Genomic DNA, 20,546 nt, shown 5'->3' on the forward strand with positions numbered 1-20,546 from the left:
GTGTTCAGTATTCTCGAGGTACTTTATTTGGGCAAAATGGGTTCAAAATCTGGGATGAGGATAGGGATTTGCAGTGATAAAAACCCTTGCCATTTGGCATAGTCACTTTAGCCTTGGATTTTTGGGAAAGTTATTTTTTTAAGCAAATTTTTAGGCTAGATCACATTCCCTGGAAACCTGTTGACCTCAGTGGAGGCTTTCTAAGGGAAAGGCAGTCAGTCATAGCGTGCTTTCCTTAGTCACTGCAAAACCTTTCCCACACTGTTGAGAAATAATGATAAGAAGTCAGTCCTGCTTTTGAGAAGTTTGTTCATTTTGGTTAAAAAGTAAAAAGTCTGAATGATTGTGCCATGTTTGTGCTGTGGCCCCAACCGAGCAATTAGATTCATGCAGAAGGATTGCACATCCCTCTGAATCCAGTTGCAGGATCGGAGCCTGTCCATGTATATGACCATAAACCATAGAGCTGACAGCATTTTTTCTCTTTAGAAAGGCTAGACTGTTATTTTGTATGAATTTAAGCCTTCCTAGATTACCTTAATGGGTCAAAAATTGACTTAATTCCACAATCTTCCCACCTTCTCTTAAAGCAGTGTGACTCAGAAATTTATTAGACACAAATAAATATTTTCTTTTGCTCCATCAACAAAATGTAGCTAATGAGGCATCTATAAGGATTATCAAAAATGCACCTAGATTGTGTTTGCATTAATATTTTATTTTGCTGTCAATATGCAACAAAAGATGTCATCCCAAATTAACAACATGATTCAGAACTATAAAAATTGATTCCTTGGTTGCCACGGATAATTTCTTAGCAAAGGAATGGACTGGTGGATTTTCTTGCAGGTAGCTGAAATTCCACTTTCATCCAAGTTCATCCAGTTGAATTTGCCTTTTGTTAAAGATGTTAAAAATCATGATGTCTCATGTCAGTAATGATAATGAAGGGGAAGATTGGCTTTAATGACATTAGAAGAGTCATTATGTTTAATTTATTGCTAATTAATGCTGCCAGCTTTCATATGCTTTGTCTAGCTGTCATGTGCTTGTTATATGCTTTTTTTTTTTAATGTGTGTACACGTCCCTCCCCATTCATTCATTTTTATTCTGACGATTTACACAGCTTTCTCTCCTCTAGGTTTCCTCCACACATGGTCCCGCCACACCATAGTTTACATACAACTGGAATCCCTCATCCGGCCATAGTCACACCAACAGTCAAACAGGAATCTTCCCAGAGTGACGTCGGCTCACTCCACAGCTCGTAAGTTGTTGCTTCCCGTGTTTTATTATTAGAACACCCAAAGCATCACCTGTGCATGTGTGGCTTTTAAAAAGACTGGGGTTTTGTAGTATGTTTTTGCTGTACAATATTTTTTTGAAATTGCTTTTTCTCTTCTCTTCTAATTGATTGGAACGTGGTTTAACTACCAAAGTGTGTCAAAATAATGGTAATGGTCTTTCAGAGTCATTCTGTAACATAGACGAGTAGTTATTAATTGCATCTATTTTAACGAGGGAATGGAATTTTCTTGATCAAGATTCAAACTTCTTGACCGGTTTCCCTGTTACTCAGGGCCCAGTCTGGGGCTGTGAGATACAGGATACACAGCAGGGGACAATAAGTCAGATCATAAATGGCCTGTTCAGAGCTGCAGAGAAAGTTGGTGCCAAGTGTAGGTTTGAACCGAGGAGAGCCCTGGTCTGCCTCGGCCCCTAGTCCTTCTGGTGCTTCTTGCCTTTTGTTCCACGAGTGAAGCAGAAAGACAGCATTTCGGTTCCCAGTGGCGGAGGGGTGTAATTATTCCCTCTGCCATCGTCAAGCCCTTCCCGTGAACCCATTTTTCTGACTGCCCATGTACTGCCGAGGCTCTTCTAGGGGCTGAGAGGGTACTTGGTGATACTGCATAAATATGAGAGAGATTTTCTTACAATGCTCTTAAAACTGTTCTCGTACAGCAGCCAGAGTGAAGGCCCTAGAGAACCTCCTGGGCCGCTTTCTAGAGACTAATTTCTGAGGATTAATGCTAGAGGGATTGGGGGATTAATTTAATTAATTCACCAGAGTTATCACTATGAGGTTTATGACTGTTGTATCTTTACCCTTCAGAAAACATCAGGACTCCAAAAAAGAAGAAGAGAAAAAGAAGCCACACATAAAGAAACCTCTTAATGCATTTATGTTGTATATGAAGGAAATGAGAGCAAAAGTTGTAGCAGAATGCACATTGAAAGAGAGCGCAGCCATCAACCAAATCCTCGGTCGAAGGGTAGGTAACAAGGGGGAAACACAAGCAGGGGCTGAAGCTCGGTAGGATTCACACCTTCTGAATCACCGTGTTTTCCTGATATTGTGATAATGGGTAGAGAAGTTACTAAACCAAAGGCCTTGGTTTGTTTTTTGGTTTTCTCAGGCACTTTCTGCCAGACGGGTCATTCATGGGGAAGAGGGGGAGGTTAATTAATAGCAGTGTTATTTCAGTGTTATTTCCATGACCCCTAAATGGAAAAATCTCAGATTCTTCATTTTGTCCTAAAACAGGCAGAAAAATAAATGAGGAAGGAAAAAGCCATCGCGTACAGTACCAGTGGCAGCACCCGTGGGAGCCAGGAGAGGAGAGAGGGTGTCAGTGGGGAGGGAGGAGGTGTACCTTCTGTAAACCTGTAGCTGAGATCTGGCTCAGGACAAGCGGTTCAGCTTCTGGACCTCTCCCTTGCTCTTTGTTTTCGTTTAGTTTTCTTAATTGTCCTCTCTCATCAGGAGACAAAGGGACTGAGTGAACGTAAATTATACAGTGTGACTCAGTTGAGTTTACTGGAGTTATAATCTGGAGTTATAAATAAAATATGAATGGCAGCATGCCAGATCATCTGTATGCATCTCTTTTTTTATGAAAATCAACTCTTGATGTACTTATATATAAATAATATACTCAGCTGTTAGCACGCTTAAAAGAAAAAAAAAAAAAACTCTTGTGCTTTTTATTTTGTCTTTTTCTCTTTTCTTCACCTCAGTGGCACGCGTTATCCAGAGAAGAACAAGCAAAATACTATGAACTCGCAAGAAAGGAACGACAGCTTCATATGCAGCTGTACCCGGGCTGGTCCGCACGGGATAACTATGTAGGTTCCTATGTAGGTGGAAATTTTTTTAGTAGTAGAGCTTGTAGAAATGTATATGTGACCTGCTGAACTACGACCACACATTGCACACAAGCACTACTTGGAAAGCGTGCCTCAGGATCCCAATCTGGTAACAACAACGGGCGCTTCCCTCTGCGATACTAAAACTATTGGGGATAATTCCCAGCCCTCCACTTGGAAGAGGCTTCCTGGCTGGGTCTAGTAGAAGGTTAGAATTGGGGCATGACAGTAGAGCTCTGTGAAGAAACTCTTGCCTTCACTTTTACCAGCGTCTGGAAATGCTGTTTGGCTTGCTGGTCATTTTAAATTTTATTTTTTAAACCAAATCAAAAATTCCCGTAGTATGGCTCCTCTCCTTTCCACCAAAAAGACGAATAATTAGTGTCTTGTGCTTATCTGTGTGAGAGTATAGTGGAAAGTGGAAGAATGACTTATCCTAGCTTCAGAGAAGGACTGGCAAAACCAAAAGCGTGACTTGTTTGAAAGTCTTACTCTCAAGTGGGGTTAAATGAATTATTCCACGCTCTACTGTTGTGTATTTTGATTGTTTTGCTTTTTCATGGCCATGTTATCTTTTTTTTTTTTCCTCCCCCCCTCATTTTTTAAAAAGTGTTTTAGAGTTTGTGATCAATTCATGGAGTTTTTTTAAGATTGATTCCCCCCTCTGCCTTTCAGAAAGCGTGTTTTGTAGCTGAAAGTGGTAGAATTTTTCTGTCTGTTGAAAACATGAGGCCAGCATTGTAACCACTTACTAGTAGCGTATAAGTTCTTCTTCCATGAAGGGTAAGCGGTGCGTCTAGTAGTAAGTGTTTGCAAGCCTAAACCCATAAATTCTTGACAGTTTTGTGGATTGGTGGGAGCTCTAAACCCTCTTTAACAGGATTATAGTAGCATCTTGATTATTTTTTAAGAAATTTAAATAAAAATCACCTGAAACTTTCAAGGTCTTTAACTCTGGAAGAAACACTGCTCCCTACCTTCCAGGTAGACTTCCCTGCAGGTTTGGGGACCAGCAGCTGTAAGATAGATGTCAGGACAGTTATGTTTAGTGTTAACACTCTTTGTTTTCGTTGAAGCCTGTCTCTTCCATCATCGTCATCATCACTGCCTGTTTCACCATAAATATCCTACTTTGCTGTAAATCACATAAACTGTGTGCTTTGTATATGGCAACGTTTACCTCTATGAGAATCTGGTTTTTTACGCGGATGGATGGGAAGAAGCCAGTTCAGAGTCTGCAGCGAAGCCTAGAGCAGCAGCAGCTCTCTGTGCTCTTCCACCGTTTCAGCAGTGGAGAATACGTGTGCTCACTTATTTAGCAATATGTACTTAAGGACATTTTTTTAGATCCTCCTGTTCTTTCTTGATCATCCTTTCTTTCCATTGGGCTCCACCTCGCTCCTTCCTTTGGTTGCCGTTGCAGGTGTAGCTGTGAATGCTTCTCAGAGATCTCGTTAAGCCTGATGAGGCACCGCTCCTGCTTAGACACATTTTCCCTTTCTTTCCAGCATAGTCTGGCCTGAGACTGTCAGACCATAGGCTTGAAGTAGTTCCTCAGCACTGTGCGGTATCGTCTTCTTGGGTGTTCAAAAGGGAGTATAGGCTCGACTGAGGTTTCGGGAACCCTCATTCTGCGCAGTGACTGTGCCACCGACAGATGGGCATGTACAAAGCCTTCAGTGTTTAGGACCTTTTACTTTTGTCCTCACCGTGTGAGCACTGAGAAACCCTTTCTTCTTGAGCTAAAAAGGACAGGATGAGAAAGCCGGCGCTTTCCCAGCGGCTTGATGCTGTACCCCCAAGTGACCTTCAGGGGGAACCTTCCTGCCTGAGGAGAGCGTGGTACCCTTGCATCACACGATTGCATCATCCGCAGGATTTATTTATTTCTCCTCTCCTGGTCCATTCAGAGCTCTCCGAGTTACCCTCCTCCTTCAGCGTTTTGTGGGGTCTGGGGCGCGGCACACATCTAGAAGGGGAGCACGTTTGGGCTGCTTAAAATGGTTAAATCATTAGGCTCTGTACGTCAGACGAGGACCGGGCCAGCTGTAGCCCGGGTCTTCAGAAATAGGAGCAGTACATTCAAGAGACGCAGCTTTCAGCCTGCCCTCACAGAAGAGAAGAGGATTCAGGGAATCCCTCGTGGCTTGTTGGTGTCACAAGGCACATTTGCTCTTCCTGAGATCTAATATAAGATGTTAAGCGGCGCTGAGTGCTGGACTCAGAAGTATGCGAGGGTCTAGTCACCTCGCCTGCCGCTTGTCTAGAAAATTAGTACCAAAGAACTCTGCAGTCCTGTCAAAACCCACGTTGGTTTGGCTCTGCAGAGGGACCTGCCAAAACGGTGAGCAAGTATTTACATCCACGTTTACTTGCAGCGTAAGAATGTGTATAGTATGATGACAGAAAATGTTACAGACCATCTGCTCAAGTCTTAGGAGGACAATCTCAGGCAAAGGCAAAACAGTGTCTTCTGCAGCGCGCTTGAAATTCAACTGCTGCCATAATTCTTTTCTGAAGTCCTTGTGTTAATTTAGCTACGTAATCAGATATCTTCTCGTAGCACAGAAACTGAACAAGCAAGCCAGGTGATCCTTCTCCCTATTTCCTTCGAAAAGGGTGTAAAAGAAGTTAGTGGAACCTCTGTCAGTTCTTTGTTAGGAGCAGTTTTCAAAGCGTGTGTTAAAAAGGAACAAGAAATGCCTGGTCCCTGGCTGACATTCCTATATATCAACCATTTTTAGCAGATTGCTCCCTAAAGGGGTTATAGTACTCTAATACCTGGCTTGAAGAGTTTGTAAAGGGCAGGTGACTCCTGACCTCTGTTCTTGTGTGAAGCAGTTATAAGGTCTCAAATTGGAATAGCCCTTTAATTCCCAAAAGTACTGCAAAAATTAAGCAAATTTGCTACAAGATGCAGTCTGTTAATTATGCAAGTGGCCTCCTTGAGATTAAATAAAAATCAGGCTTATGATCCTGAGGCAATTGTCTGGTTTTGGTTAGGTTATAAACCTGGGAAAAAAATCACCGACTTTCACAGAGTTACTGTCAGTCTAGATCAATATAGATGGAGTAGTCTGAGCCTCTTGTATCTCAATGTGATACATGGACTTCAAGATACCACATTTTTCCTCTATTCTATTCTCAGGGAGCTTTAGGAGCAATGCTTGTCTGTCTTGCCTGCCTGTCATGTTAGACTGATGGCTGCTGTAGCAATTGACTCAGAGCAACATCTTTCCGTATCCCCCAGAATGACCTCCGAGGTGTGGGAGATGATTTCTCAGCAGCATCCAGGCCGCAGGATTACGTGCGTGCCGTTTAAAAATCTTTTAAAATTGCACGCAGCCTTTTCCATCACCAGAAGGCTCTCAAACAAGACTGTGCTTGTCACAGCCTGGACACGATGGGTGGCAGTTTACAACCCTGAGCAAGCAGTGAGGAATGAGTACAGAAGCCCTGTGCCAGAAAGCCGGCTTTTGGGGCGGAAAAATACGACAACAACAACAAATCAAAATCCAACATTCATGTTGGGGCAATTTCTTACTAATACATTCCAGGGGAACGTATCATAGTGAGTGTCCCAAATGTTATAGTGGGTGTTCCAAGCTGCATCCCAATCTTAACCATTTAGCTGGGAGCCAGACCAACCTACTGAGGAAGGTGCCCATCATGTGGGAGAACATCTTGGCTTCCCCACAGATATGTCCAGCCCTTCAAAAGTACCGTGAGATTCCTTCTTCCAAGAGATGTTTGTTCCCTTTTGACCACAAAGGACTGCTGGCCTGGTGTGTTTCCACCAACTTCTCTTAGTACCACATCTTCAAAAGCAGGGATCTCTGTCCTGTTCACAGCTGACGTTGCTGGCCCGAAAGTCATTGGTTTTAGCATCTGGGGAGCTGTGAAAATGAAATTACACTGTCCCCTACACTGGCCTTATCGTGCAGCTCTGCAAACCCTGTAGCTCAGTGTTAGAAGAGTTTTCTTAGAAAATCGCTTTTCTCTTTTGAGCCATGCTTACTACTTTATAACTCTTCTCTTGGAAAACAATCATTGGGTTTCCACAGAAGTTGGGCTCCTGGTCCTGTCCTCTCCCACACTGCTGGGGGCCTTTCTCCCTCCGATCGGAAACTGTAACCAATTGTATCATCTTGTGGGACAGTATTTGAGAAAGGGATGTTTAGCAAAACATTACTGGTGATTATTTTATTATGTGATAGAGCAAAATGTGGGAAGGGTCTTAGTTATAGCTGGATTTTTTTTCTCTTCCTGGCTTTGCTTCCTAAGTTGTCAGTGCGCTTATAAACCTGTGGGTTAGGTTTTGCTCGTTACTGTAGCTTCCTTATCTGCTTTGATGGTCAGTTTTGGGTGCTGAGGAACTCCGGGAGCTCAAACCAACCTTACTCGTGGACTCTCCCACCTTGAATCTCTGCTGTTGGCCCTTCTTTCCCTCCCCACCCCACAGAAACATGACCAGAAATGATTTTTTTTGAAGCAGGAGCACAGAAGAGTCAGTGTTTCTGTCGTGATGATAATCTTATCTCAGAAGAAGCATCTTGTGAGTCGTTCTGCCCCCTCCCCAGCTGCTTATGGCTCTGGTGGGTGTTGGCATTGGGGGGGCTGTAGCAAGGCTGTACGAAAAGGCACGGGACAGACAGGCAGAGCCATCCCCGGGGTGCAGCATCTCCTTGGGCTCCCCCCCAGCCTCCCAGCACCAGGAGTGAGCCGGCACCGTGCTTTGGTGTCCTCCCTGGGGAGCTTCCCACGCTGCCGTGGTCCCATCCCACAGTGCTGTTTTGCAAGGAGACGTGTTTGGGGATTGTTTATTTTTTTGTTTTTAATCCTTCTCATTTGTGTATGTTTCCTGCAGGGAAAGAAGAAGAAGAGGAAAAGGGATAAGCAGCCAGGCGAGACCAATGGTAAGTAAAAATAAGTCTCAGTCGCTCGCTTAGTGGAAGTGTGGCAATCCTGGTGTGACGCTCCGGGGTACGGGGGAGGTGGGTACGAGTCTCCTGGCCTCACGGGGAACCGGCCCCTATACTAGACAGCCTTTTTGGTTTTGTTTTTTTTTTTTCTTTTTTTTAAATGCACTCTAATTGTTTACGCGTTATTGCCCTCCTAAAACTAGTAACCAAGCCATTGCATGTCAGAGCCTCTTGTGACGTTAGCTGGATTTGTGCATAGTGATTGCAAAGCCTTTAACTGCAGAGCCGTAGTTGTAATGCCTATGCCATCGTTTATAAAGTTGTCCGCTTATTTTGCGCATATGTGTGTGCGTGTACGTACGTATGTATGTGTTTGGTATTAATTTGGGCTGAACCTGTATGTTCTGATGCATGCCTTACAGTGGTAAATCGCACCCATGTTAAATTAAGGAGGTTTGCCATTCTATATAGGAAATTAGAAATACTGCATAGGCAATCTCATAGTCAATTTTGAAGAAGCCCTGACTTAGTTTTTTTGAAGCCTTTGTATAATTTGTTCTTTTTTTTCAGAACACAGCGAATGTTTCCTAAATCCTTGCCTTTCACTTCCTCCGATTACAGGTGCTAACGTCATTTTGAGTCATTTAAAATAGTTTATAAACTGCTTTTTAATTTTTTTTCCTGCCATTATAGATTTTAACATTAAACACTTATGACATTAAGAAAAAAATACCATCCACACGTTTTGATAGTATTTATTATCTATATATCTTTATATCTATTATATGTTTGATAGTATTTTTTAATTTTGTTTTTTGTTTTTGTAACAATTGCTATTAAAACAGTAATACAGTAAAAATAACGCAAGAGTTGTACTAACTGTGCAAATTGAATATGCAGTATTTCTTTAAAGAGACTGATTAAGAATGGAAGCAAGTCAGTAATGAACCTCCTTAATCTAATGGCATTTTTCATGGCTCCCACTAAGTCTTCTCACATTAGCATGCATACGCATTTTTTCATTATTATTTTAGTTTTGTTTTTTTATTTATTTTTTTTTTTCCTTTCTGCTCAAGCCTATTCATTACAATTCACTAGCACTAACACAGCACCTTGCCATGCTTTACGTTTTATTTTCTGGCTGATACTAACATACTCATTCCGCAATCTGCTTATTCTTATCCATTCTTTTAAATACAACTTAATTAAAACAAATAAATTGAATGTTATTCCAAAAGCTGCATTATCCCAGGAGATATAATTTCCTTTGGTTTTTTCTTTTTTTTTTTCCTCTTATTTTTATTTTATATCTGAGTTGAAGAAAAAAGCATGTTCAGGATCTAACTTCCATACTCAGCTTCTTTTCTTCCTTTCCGCCCCCCCCCTCAAAAAAGAGAATAAAAAACCCCAGCCCAAATAAATCTTGCCTGAAACATCCTGCTAGACCAGCCACAATGACTTTCCACCTGCTCTTTTAAAAGGGAAAGAAACAGTCCTTTATAAAGGGATACTGCAGCTTTAATTGCAACAGCTAATCTCAAAGAGTTGAATAAAAATGTGATTATCACTTTTTTTAACTTTTAAATCAAAAGTCAATATTTTGCAATTAATAACGAGGACATTGATTTTTATTCCCTTTTTTATTTTTATTTTTTCCTTATTTTTATCTTTCTCTTTTTTCTCCCCTTTTCTCTCTTCCTCTCTCTCTCTCTCTCTCCCCCTCTCTCCCCTTTTCTTTTTTTTTTTCCTCTCTCCCTTTTCTGCTCGCTTTTCTTGAACTCATTCAGACCTGAGCGCTCCTAAGAAATGCCGAGCGCGCTTTGGCCTTGATCAACAGAATAACTGGTGCGGCCCCTGCAGGTGTGTATAGTTCTCCCAGACTCGCTATGGCTGATTTGCAGCTGGTTTATTTGGTACTTTCCCCTTTTTTTTCCTGCCTTGTTGCTTTGTAGCTCTGTGTTGTGATCTAGAAGACACAAGGGAGTGGGACACTGCCATGAGTTATCGTCTCTCTGAAAGGGTTTTGCTTTTTTTTTTTTTTGTTTCGTTGTTGGTTGTTTTTGTGCCTTCCTCTTTGCTGCTGCTAGCCAAAAACCCACTGTAAAACAGCATCAGCCTTAAGCCCATCTGATCCGTGGCTCAACCACGCTCCTGCCCTCCAAGGAAAGTCGTTCCCAAAGCCCTCGATAACACGGCATCGAGCGCGGACGGACGCACGGCCGTGTCGGAGGCTTTTTTTTTTTTTTGGTTTTCTTTTGGCTCATTGTGAAAGTCCTGTTTTCTTTCCTGCCCTTGGTACGAGGGGAGATTACCAAATAAAACTGAGGTGACTGAAAGCTAAACGTAGCTGTAGCTAAGATGACACAGACCAAATGAGCTCTATCCACCATTGTGTTGTATTTTTTGTGTTTACCTTATGCTAACAGATGCAAATACTCCAAAGAAGTGTCGGGCATTGTTCGGGCTTGACCGACAGAGTTTATGGTGCAAACCATGCAGGTATAATACTACCCATTAGGCCTTTGGGGAAATAAAAGCAATCTGTCCTCTTAGTGCATTTGTGTGATTTTATTTTTTTTAATCTTTCCCCCCCCCCACTCCCCACCTTTCTCTCTCCCACAGCATCAATTGCTAATAATCTTTGATCTTTGGAATTTCTTGCTAATTTAATGCCATTTTCTCTCTTTCTTTACCAATAACCTCTCCCTGGTGGTAGAACTGGGAACAAGAAAACTTGAAGTCCTTAAAGCTGGCAGTTTTTTGGCTTTTTTTATTTTATTTTTTTTTCCAGATTGTCAGCAAAATTAATGTTTAGCTGGACATCTGTATTTTGTCTTTCATTTGGGTCTAAGGCCACTGCCTCCAAAGGCTTTTTTAAAATGTTATGGGATCTGCAGCACTAGCGTTTCTCTCATTATTAGAGATGTAAAAGCCAGTGTTTACAGCTTATATTGTATTCATTTTTTTTTGGTGTTAGCTGCAAAATTAAATAGCTACCTGCAGGCTTCTATGCCTCGGTGAAGTTTTATGTAAATATCAGTTTCTTAAATGATTTGATGTCTTTTTTTTTCTGATTCTGAAAGTACATTTTTTCTAAAATTTTATCCCAACAAGTGAGCTGTAAACGCCTGAGCTCTAGACAAAACTAATTGCAACTTTAGTAGAACAGTTTCCAGCATTAAAAGGAGATGAAAGACATCAGAGAGCCCAAATTTCGACAGCCCATGTTCTACTGGAGTTTAATTCCATGTATAACTCAGTACGTACTTCTTTCTTGGTGGAGGGATACCGAGTAGTTCTTTTCTCATTCCTTTTTCCTTATATGATCGCATTTGGTTAAATTTGTTGTTTCTTTGTTCTGATACAAGCAGTCTTTGAATTTGGAATATTATGATGGTAGGTATTTCAACCCAAACCACACTCTGTGTGTAGTGATTCCTCTCCCACATTTTCCCCTCTTACTCATGCCAGTCCCATGTGCTCCATCTCATTTAGAATGTAGATCAGACGTCCATCGTATTTTGTGTATGCACGCAGTCTTGTTTGTGCTTAGTGTCGAGGAAAACATGATCGAGGGTGGTGTTGTATGTCAAAATACCAGATAAGGCACCAGAAATGTCTACAACAGATTGCATATTGTCCCATTCGAGGCATGCTAGTGCTGGGTGTTGGGGTCTTAGATATCGTTACCAGTATGTATGTTAAATAGGCTTTGAAAGCAGCAGTTTCCTAAAGCTTAAAGGAGGAAGGGTTCAGTCCAGAAGAGCTGGGTAGCCACTTCACTGGGTCAGGCGGCTCGAGTCTAGACAAAGACTCAAATGCTGTGTTTAATTAGGTTTTATTCTGCAGTTGGTTCACTCCACACTATCAGCAGATATTTGTGTAGTCTAGAGATAGAGTATTTGAAGCATGTCAGGCTCTGGATGCCAAGTACCAGGACCAGGGGCACATCATGTTTGTGTTGCTTTATCTTTCCCTAACTGCTTAAGTAAACAGCATACTCTTAAAACTACATTTTATCAGCAAGGGGACTTTTCGTTTTGTCTGTACAGTGCTTAGGTTACATGTGAGGCATAAACCCTCTCTTAACTTACGCCAGATTTTGGTCAGAAATCTTTGCAGCCCATCAGAGACAACTTTCTGACATCACTTTTGAGCAGGGCAGTACCTTTGAGTGGTGTAGCTGATAGCTTTAGACTTACTGATACAGAGTCAGATGCTTTTTTGGTGTGTGGTGTTTGTTTTTTTTTTTTTTTTTTCAAGTGCATGGAGGCATTTTATCACTAGTTAGAGTTTGAGCATTCCTCTCCTGGTTCTGGTCCTAACCATTATAACACTGCATTTGCTAGCATGGTAGCACTTTGTAGCCCATCTTAGGTAGGTGCTAAAGATGTGCAGTTCGCTACTACAGTAGAAACTGAGACATCTTTGGTCACTGAATAAACCCTTGTCATCCTCTGTGGCTTTCACTCATGGCAGCTGCAGCACTGTGGGTTCCCCGATGCTGTCCTGGGGGTAGCTTCAAGGGCAGCACAAGCCAGGTCAGGTCTGTTGGTGTTTACTGGAGTGATGTAGCAGTTGATGCTTTCAGAGCGCTGCACAAGTGAATAATCCTCACTAGTGCTTCAGAGAGGAGATATGTAGTATTTTTCTTCCCACTTTTAGGAGAGCAAAACTGATGCAAAAAGAGTTCCTTGGATATTTGTCTATTCCCCTTCACCAGACTTGCCTGGTGTTGTTCAATTCTGGTAATATTTGGCTTGCAGAGTTTGGGGTTTTACCATCTATGCTTTCTGTCCCACCTAACCCTGCCACCTACGTGACCACAGATAACGTGGTGGGAATGGCACAGGCTGGAGAAAAGTCCCCTCCTTGAGCCATCGTGATTTACGTAAATGGCTTTTCAGACTAAAATTGGCCACACTATTGAAGAATTTAATATACTTCAGGTAGCAGGCCAGTGGGTTTAGTTTTAAAAAGGTTGTTAACTCTGCGTGGTCAGAAAGTCAGGTAGACCTGGTTTAAGTCTGCTTTGCCATGGGAGCTCTTCCTTTCACGCCACAGAACTTAAATAGTATTAAAAAAATAATTTTGAATTTTTGGCATACTAGATTCAAACTGCCTCCAGTGAAATAATTAGCTGCCTTGTAGGTTCAGAGCAATCCAGTTGAATGGCTTCTGGACCACCACCCATGAGGCAGGCAGAGCTTGGGTCTCTGCTTGCAAATTATTTTAATTTGGGGATGGCGGGGGGGAGCCCTGCAGTCTCCAGATTGTGAGAACCCACCTTTCCACACAAGTATTATCAGTGAGCTTTGTGAAGCATCACTGTTCTGCTTTGCCACTGGGGCTGTACAGAAGGTCCAAACATGAGCTGTGGCCCTGGTAGCTTTGCACAGCTGAAGCTGGGAAGGAGGTGGTGAGACAGAGGTGAGGGAAGGGGAGAAAGAGCAGCAGAACTGTCCTTAGCCAAGAGCCAGAGGCTTCCCACGTTGTACGTTGATGGTAGAAGAGTTAACAGGTTCTGTTTTGAGCCCACCAAATTAATTTTTTTCTGTCTTTTAACGTTGCTCTAATAAAGCATGGTTTACAGCCTTCACTTGCTGTCTTCTATCTTTCTTTTTTTCTTTCTTTTTAACATTTAAGTTGCATGGTTGTCTTTAGTTTTTAGCATGTATTGATCTGCAGGCTAACGTGGTTAAAACTCTAATAGCCCTAACCCTTTACCTTGCCATGTGGAACGTGGAGCAGAGCCTGAGGCTCTGGAGGAAGGGCTGTCACAGCACTGGTCCCTCACTGAAGCTGGTGGAAAGATGGGGAGCTGGGGCTGCTGTTCCCATCCTGGCTCTGGGAGATGGTATCTTTTAACTCGAGGATCAAGCTGGTTACCATCTCCCTTGCAGTCGAGAAACATCTAGCCCCATTGCCTAGACAGCAGACCTTGGTTTAACCCAAGTCAAACGTAGTTGCCATACATAGGGGAGAACATCGGCGACCAGCAGCGGAGCTGGGGCACCTGCGCGAGTGGGGACTGTCACCCAGCGACATTCATCTGCTGTGCCACGCACAGGCGCTTCCTCTGATGAAATTGCTGAGCTAGGGCAAGGTGGCCACTGGAGGAGGAGAGCTAGAACCTGCTCCTTCACATTGGTGGCTTTGTGCACCTTAGTTGAGCGTCCAAATTTTTTGTGGCAGAGCTGCTCTGGACAGACTTTGTCATATGCTTCGGCCTGTGTGACAGCGGTTCAGCAGTTCCCATGGAAAGTGTGCTTGTGAATAGGAGGGCTGGAGAGCCGTCATTATTGGGGTCAAGGTGGCCACTGAACATCGTTCTGCCAGATGCTGTGGTTGTTTGCCCTCATTATTTCTGTCCTGCTGCTAGAATTGTCTTGCATATACTTGGCAAGAGAGATGGTGTGAAACTGTCATCTGTTTTCATTGCTCCTTTACATTATTAAGTGGACAGAGGGAGGAGAAAAGATCTCTGTCGGGTCACTTACTCATTTATTGGAAGATGAGCGGCTCTTGCGAGACTCTCATACTCCCTGGTGTGAAATAAGCTCCATGTTACTCCTCACCTTTGTACCTGTCGTCGTGCTCTTCACCTACTGAAATTGGATCCCACCCTGGAGTTACGTGGATGGCCTCTCAGAGGAAAATTCCCCAAAATGCACCCGAGCGGCTTCCCAAATCTACCACTCTCACTTAAAACAAAAAGTAAAACTGAGTCGATTTAAAGCCACAACCTGCAGGCCATACAACCAGTTATTCTTGTTATTTTGGATCATACTCTGTTTATCCTGTTCTTTTCCTGGTTTTTCTTCTGTTCGCTTTGTTTGTTCGTTTTGTTTTTATTTCCCCTCTCTCTCGTTCTCTCTATTATATATCCCTCCTGTCTGACTCTGACGTTTCTGGATTTGGTGTGGTTCTTAACAGAGGAGAAAGCAATGAGCAGTAGTTTGCAGCCGTCCTTGCCTCCCAAGGGCAGTGCATCGTAGGAGACGCCAGGTGACGCAGGTGTAGACATAGCCCCGTTGAGTTGGACAGCGTTATGGGACATCTTGAGATACCATCAACTATCCAGAGCTGTTATTTTATAAGCATTAAACCTTTTTTTTTTTTTTTTTTTTTTCTCTCTCTCCCCCGGAGGAAAGCCGAGTTTGTAGATTAGCACAGTGGGCTTCAAAAACGTCTTACCTGATTTTCTGATTATTACAATAGCTAAGGAAAGGAGGCTGTCTGAAGAGGAGGGGGACGAAGAGACAATTGGTGAATCCTTTCCAAATCTGTTAGCCGAGGGGAGGTTCCCGAGCAGGCCCGGTGCCGAGGACACCCCGCCAGACCCCCAGGACGGCGTGTGGGGCCGGGCTGCCGCCCGCGCAGAGCCCAGAGTAGCTAATTGACGGCTCTTTGCTTTAGATAAAACTGTCTCCATCAGCGTCTCTGCCCTTTATTCACAGATAACTCTCTCCCTGTTTCTAGGAGAAAAAAAAAGTGCGTTCGCTACATACAAGGTGAAGGCAGCTGCGTCAGCCCACCCTCTTCAGATGGAAGCTTACTAGACTCTCCTCCGTCCTCCCCCGCCATGCTCGCCTCCCCCTCCAGAGACTCGAAACCACAGACTGAACAAACGCAACCCCTCTCGCTCTCATTGAAGCCCGACCCGCTGGCGCACCTGGTCATGATGCCGCCGCCATCCTCGCTCGTCCTCGCCGAGAGCGCTGCGAGCAAGCCCGGCGCCCTGCCTGCCGCCAGCTGCCCTAACGGGGCCCTGGACCACCCGCCGGCCGCCCTCCCGCCGGCCGCCGCCGCATCCCTCGCACAGCCCTCCACCTCCTCCTTGCATTCCCACAGCTCGCTGGCGGGGACACAGCCCCAGCCGCTCTCCCTCGTAACCAAGTCCTTAGAATAGCTTTAGCCTCGTTAGCCCTTTCGGTTTCCTTCGGGGATGTTGAATTCTGTTGGGATTTGGGGTTGGGTTGGGTTTGGTTTTGTTTTTTTTTTTTTCCTTTTCTTTTAATTTTTTTTTTTTTCCCTTCTCCTCCTTGTCGTCGTCCACTGTTCGTTGTCGTTTCTCGGTTTTGTTTTTAATTCGTGCCACGTGGCTACATTAGTTGATGTTTTATCGAGTTCATTGGTCAATATTTGACCCATTCTTATTTCAATTTCTCCTTTTTAAATATGTAGATGAGAAAAGCCTCATGATTCTGCCAAAATTTTTATCAACAGCTGTTTAAAGTCTTTGTAGCGTTTAAAAAATATATATATATACATAATTGTTATGTAGTTCCAATAGCTTAGTTTTAAAGACTGATTTTAAAAATTAAAAAAAAAAAAAGAAGCAATTTTGAAGCAGCCCTTGCCGGAGGCATTGGTTCTTTATTATTTGTATTAAATACGAGCTTGCGAACCAATCATTTTACATCTGGTTTTTAAACCTTTAAGGGCACAACGAATGCGGTGCCGCTACTACTTCTTTTTTTTTTCTTCCTTGTGTGAAACAACCTTTATTGTGATGTTACTTGTTATTGTTTAAATGTACAGAAACAAAGGGTTAAAAAAAAATGTGTTAATATACCTTGTTCCATGGTGTTGTTCTTTTTGGGGGAGGGAACGCTACTCAACAATTAAAAGTATCACAATGCTATTGGACCAGTAGTATTTATTGCTTTAGAAATTGCTTGTTGTATCTGTATGTTGTCCCTTTTTAAATGTTTTTTTCCTCTTTTTTTCCTGAAACATTGTATAAAGTTTTTTTTTTTTCCCTTAGTGTAAGCATCTTATATATAACAACTCATTTGTACAAGGTTTTTAAGTTTATATATAAATGTGTATATATATATTTTTTCCGGGATTTTTGTTTTTGATTTCCTTTTGTGATTTTTTTTTTTTTTTTTTTTTTTTTTTTGCTATATGAAACACAGTTGCCACCAAATGGACATTCGCAGATGCATTTCTTTCAAGGATCAATACTGTAAAAAAAAAAAAAAAATTGCTTTAAAAGCCATTACACATGAAAAGACTTGAAAATTTAGCAAGGGAATTTTTAGCAACGCTGTTTGAAAAATAGCAAGGTCCAAATGTCTCCCATTCAGAACTGCAGCTGAGTCCCCTGCGACATTAGGACTGTAGGCTGTGTGCAGAAATTTTTATGTGCCAAAATTCTCAGTGACTTTTTAACTTTCTCCCGACAACTTTATTATTTTTTTTTTTTCTTTTTTAATGCTGTAATTTTTTTGTTCATCCTGTTTTGCTGTGATGTTACATAGGTAGATATGTATGTAGTTTTAATGTCACCTATAACAGACGTGTTTGGTAGCAGATTGTCCGGAAAGCATTTAAAATGAAGAGGTATAAACCCTTAAGGGCCAAATTCTGTATATTAGATTATTCATAAAAGGAAAATCAGACTGCCACTTTTATGTACACTTACTACATACAGGTAGGTAGCAAACTTAAAACAAAAAAAAAAAAACCTAGGCATGTTGATGTTGCAAAAAACGCTGTATAAAGCTGAAAAATTGTTCATCTGTTCATTCAGTGCCATTGTAGTTGACATGAAGCGATTGTAAAACTGTCTCAGATTTTTCTCTGGTTTATTAAGATGCTAACTATAACATTTTTTGTGAATACTTTGAATGTTTCCTAACAGTTGTGATGTTACTGTTCCGTTTTATGCTCTTATTCCGATTTTCATTTTTAATGGTTTGGAAGCCATTTTTTGTAATGAATAAATGTTCATGCTGTACAGTATCTGTAGCATGCAGTTCTGGATTAATAAAAGCAACTTAGTATGTGCAGAGAATGACTTGTCAACTCATTTATGCGTTGACTGCATTTTACTCTGGCCAAAAAGATTTACAGCCCGAGTGGAAAACTTCCTTGGAAAAAAAAAAAAAAAAAAAAAAAAAGATTTCGTGAAACTCATGGCGACTTGCAGCCGGCTCCAGTTGTGAGAAATCCTCTGCTTCCTTCGGGTTCCTGTGCTGCCGCCTGCTAAACTCGTTTTGCACCAACCCTCTCCCCGCTCAGCAAGCTTCTGTTGAAGTAGTTGAAAATCCCCTTTTTTTTTTTTTTTTTTAAAGCAAATGGCACATGTGATTTGGCAAAAGACGAATAGGACGTGTGCTAAAGTAATGTCGTCCCTCTGTATGGAGTGATGCTGGCAGGGGGACGGGAGACCAGGGCCGAATGATGCCTTTCGTTTTAAAATGTTGTTCAAGCGGGTGATCCTGCAACACGGGGCTGATGCGCGAACTACAAAGGTCACGCAGGAGGGCTTAGGTAGCCCTAGTTAGTCAGAGTCCTTGTGCTGGCCTTAGGGTTTATCTGCTGGATAGATTTGAGACTCTTTTTGCATATATATATTTATATATATGTACACACACATATATTATTTTCTTTTAATGCAATGCGCCCTTGCAGCACAGCCTGCTCTCGGCGCTGAGCATCCAGCGTCCTCCTGATGCAGCAATGCCCGCAGATGCCGCAGGATAAGAGCGAACCTACGTGCAAGAATTGTTATTAAATGGTTGATTTGTTTGGGTTTTTTTAAACTAAGTAGGGATTTAAGCTTCGTAGTTTCCAGGAATCCCTGAGAAGTGGATGTCACCAGTCATCTTGACACTCGAGGGCAATCCAATGCAAAGGTCTTGTTCCCCGCCGTCGTGGCAGTGTATCGCTCGGGTAGCGCACGTCTCTCCGGTCGGTCTTGATGGGCTCGGCGAGACGGGTGAGTATTCCACCTCCTGTGGCCAAACGGGTGGAGGGATTTTCTGCAGAGACCTGGGAACGGGGCCATTTTGGGAAGCCCAGCCCCAGTCCTGAGACCGTGCTGTCTCTCACTGGGGGGTCCAATAGACCCAAAACGGGCTGCAAATTCTGTTGACTGCAGAAGGAATTTGCTTTGTAGAGGGGCTTGGGAGGTACTGGGTGGAGTACTAAGTAATGTTTAAACAGAATATATAGTACTTTAAATTGCTACCACTTTTTTTAATGACTAGTTTACAAGCCAGAAGCTTTTTTTTCTTTCAAACTGTTAATAAAGGGTAATACACGTGAGTACTGCTTCGTATTTCCTATTAGAAGGATTAAGTAACTGTGAATTTTCTGCCAGGCTCCATTTATCTCCCTTGATCCAAGGCCTGATGCTGTCTCTGGCACGACACCACCCTGGACTTCAGGGGAACATGTTCCCTGTCACCCGTGACAGGCCTGGGGGCAGCACGGGTGGGATGGGACTCCGCAGTGGGGAGAAGGACCTTGCTGCAAAGCCCTTGTGGAAGATGCCCAAATCTCGGTGGGGTTGGTAGCCAGCAAATTGAACGCGATGCTCAAATTACTCTCCTGCTACTTAAGGTTTCTAGGGAATTTTTTATTATTTTTTTTTTTTCTTTCTCCTAAACGTTTTGACTCTCGCTAGAGCATGGCCATCCATCAGCCAGACACATGTGCTGCATCTCTGCTGGGGATAACTGCTCTCTTCTAATGTAAAACATAGCGCTCCAGGGAGATCTTTGAATGCCATGATTCAAAGGAGGCACCATCAAGGTATGATTCATATATTCAGCAAAGTAGCGTGTTCTCTGCTCGCTGCTTTATTAGCAACCCTTTGGAAAGCAGAATCCAAAAACACTGTTCCCGGACAAATTGGTTTTCCTTCTGCGTGCGTGGTGAGAGAGGCACGTGTTCGACAGATAGGTTGAACAGAGCTCGCGAGTGGTGGGTAGCTCGTGCTGGGAACTCTTGTTTGCTGCGGAAAACTGCGTATTCCTGGGAAAGCAGCTGTTTGGGTTTCCTGTAGGTTGTGCCTTGGCTGTGTCCCTTGATGGGTTTATGCCTCCAGATTTGCCTCCAAATTCCCTTTGCTCGGAGGGGCCTGAGCTGGGTCAAGGTTCCTGGGAGAAAATTGCCATTATTTATATGGATTCCCTTCGTGCCCAGGAGTCAGGGCCAAGGATCCCACCGGACCAGGTGCACTGGAAACACGGTGGGATGACAGTCCTTCCTGAACGCTGTAGGTGTAAAACGGGGTTGGCAGGTGGCTACGGGGGTACGGCCTGTTCACCCCCAGATCCACAAGTGAGGGCAACCTCCAGAGCGGCGTGGTGACAAACTGCCACGCGCTGTCCTTGAGCAGGGCTGCCGCGGGACAGCATGGGGCCCTACGCACAGTGCGTCATTCACTGTAGCTATTGCTTCCATCTGTTTTTATGGGATAAGGCAAGGAAGCAAGTCGATGTATTGCGTGTTCAGGAGACATTTATTTTCCATTAGTTTTGTAAATCTCATTTTTCACTTAGTGTATGGAATTTTAAAAAGTTTAAGCAATTGCTGACTCAATAAAGCAGTGCCACATGGTTTTAAGCTTTTCTTACAAGAAAAAAAAAAAAAGGAAGGGAAAGGCAGGAAAAAAGAGTAATCTTTAGAGTCCTGTTCATTTCATTAGACCATAAAAAGATGTTAAGAGAATTCAC

General features: G+C 42.9%; 1 protein-coding gene across 20 annotated transcripts in view; it reads left to right on the forward strand.

The window, feature by feature from the left end:
* The window catches only part of TCF7L2 (transcription factor 7 like 2), a 182,393-nt gene extending 164,518 nt beyond the window's left edge, over positions 1 to 17,875 (forward strand). For 5 of the 20 annotated variants that reach the window (XM_054207124.1, XM_054207125.1, XM_054207123.1 and 2 more), the window contains 7 exons: positions 1,128 to 1,268; positions 2,115 to 2,274; positions 3,020 to 3,127; positions 8,016 to 8,064; positions 8,641 to 8,691; positions 9,858 to 9,930; positions 15,553 to 17,875. In XM_054207124.1, the coding sequence (XP_054063099.1) occupies positions 1,128 to 1,268; positions 2,115 to 2,274; positions 3,020 to 3,127; positions 8,016 to 8,064; positions 8,641 to 8,691; positions 9,858 to 9,930; positions 15,553 to 15,982 (1,012 nt within the window). In that variant the 3' untranslated portion in view covers positions 15,983 to 17,875. Of the gene's footprint in view, positions 1 to 1,127; positions 1,269 to 2,114; positions 2,275 to 3,019; positions 3,128 to 8,015; positions 8,069 to 8,640; positions 8,692 to 9,857; positions 9,931 to 10,496; positions 10,570 to 15,552 lie in introns of all 20 variants that reach the window. The other 15 variants (XM_054207128.1, XM_054207129.1, XM_054207137.1 and 12 more) reach the window with 11 other exon arrangements.
* Positions 17,876 to 20,546: the final 2,671 nt, after the last annotated feature.

Source organism: Rissa tridactyla, chromosome 6, assembly GCF_028500815.1.
Source record: "Rissa tridactyla isolate bRisTri1 chromosome 6, bRisTri1.patW.cur.20221130, whole genome shotgun sequence".
Classification (NCBI taxonomy): domain Eukaryota; kingdom Metazoa; phylum Chordata; class Aves; order Charadriiformes; family Laridae; genus Rissa; species Rissa tridactyla.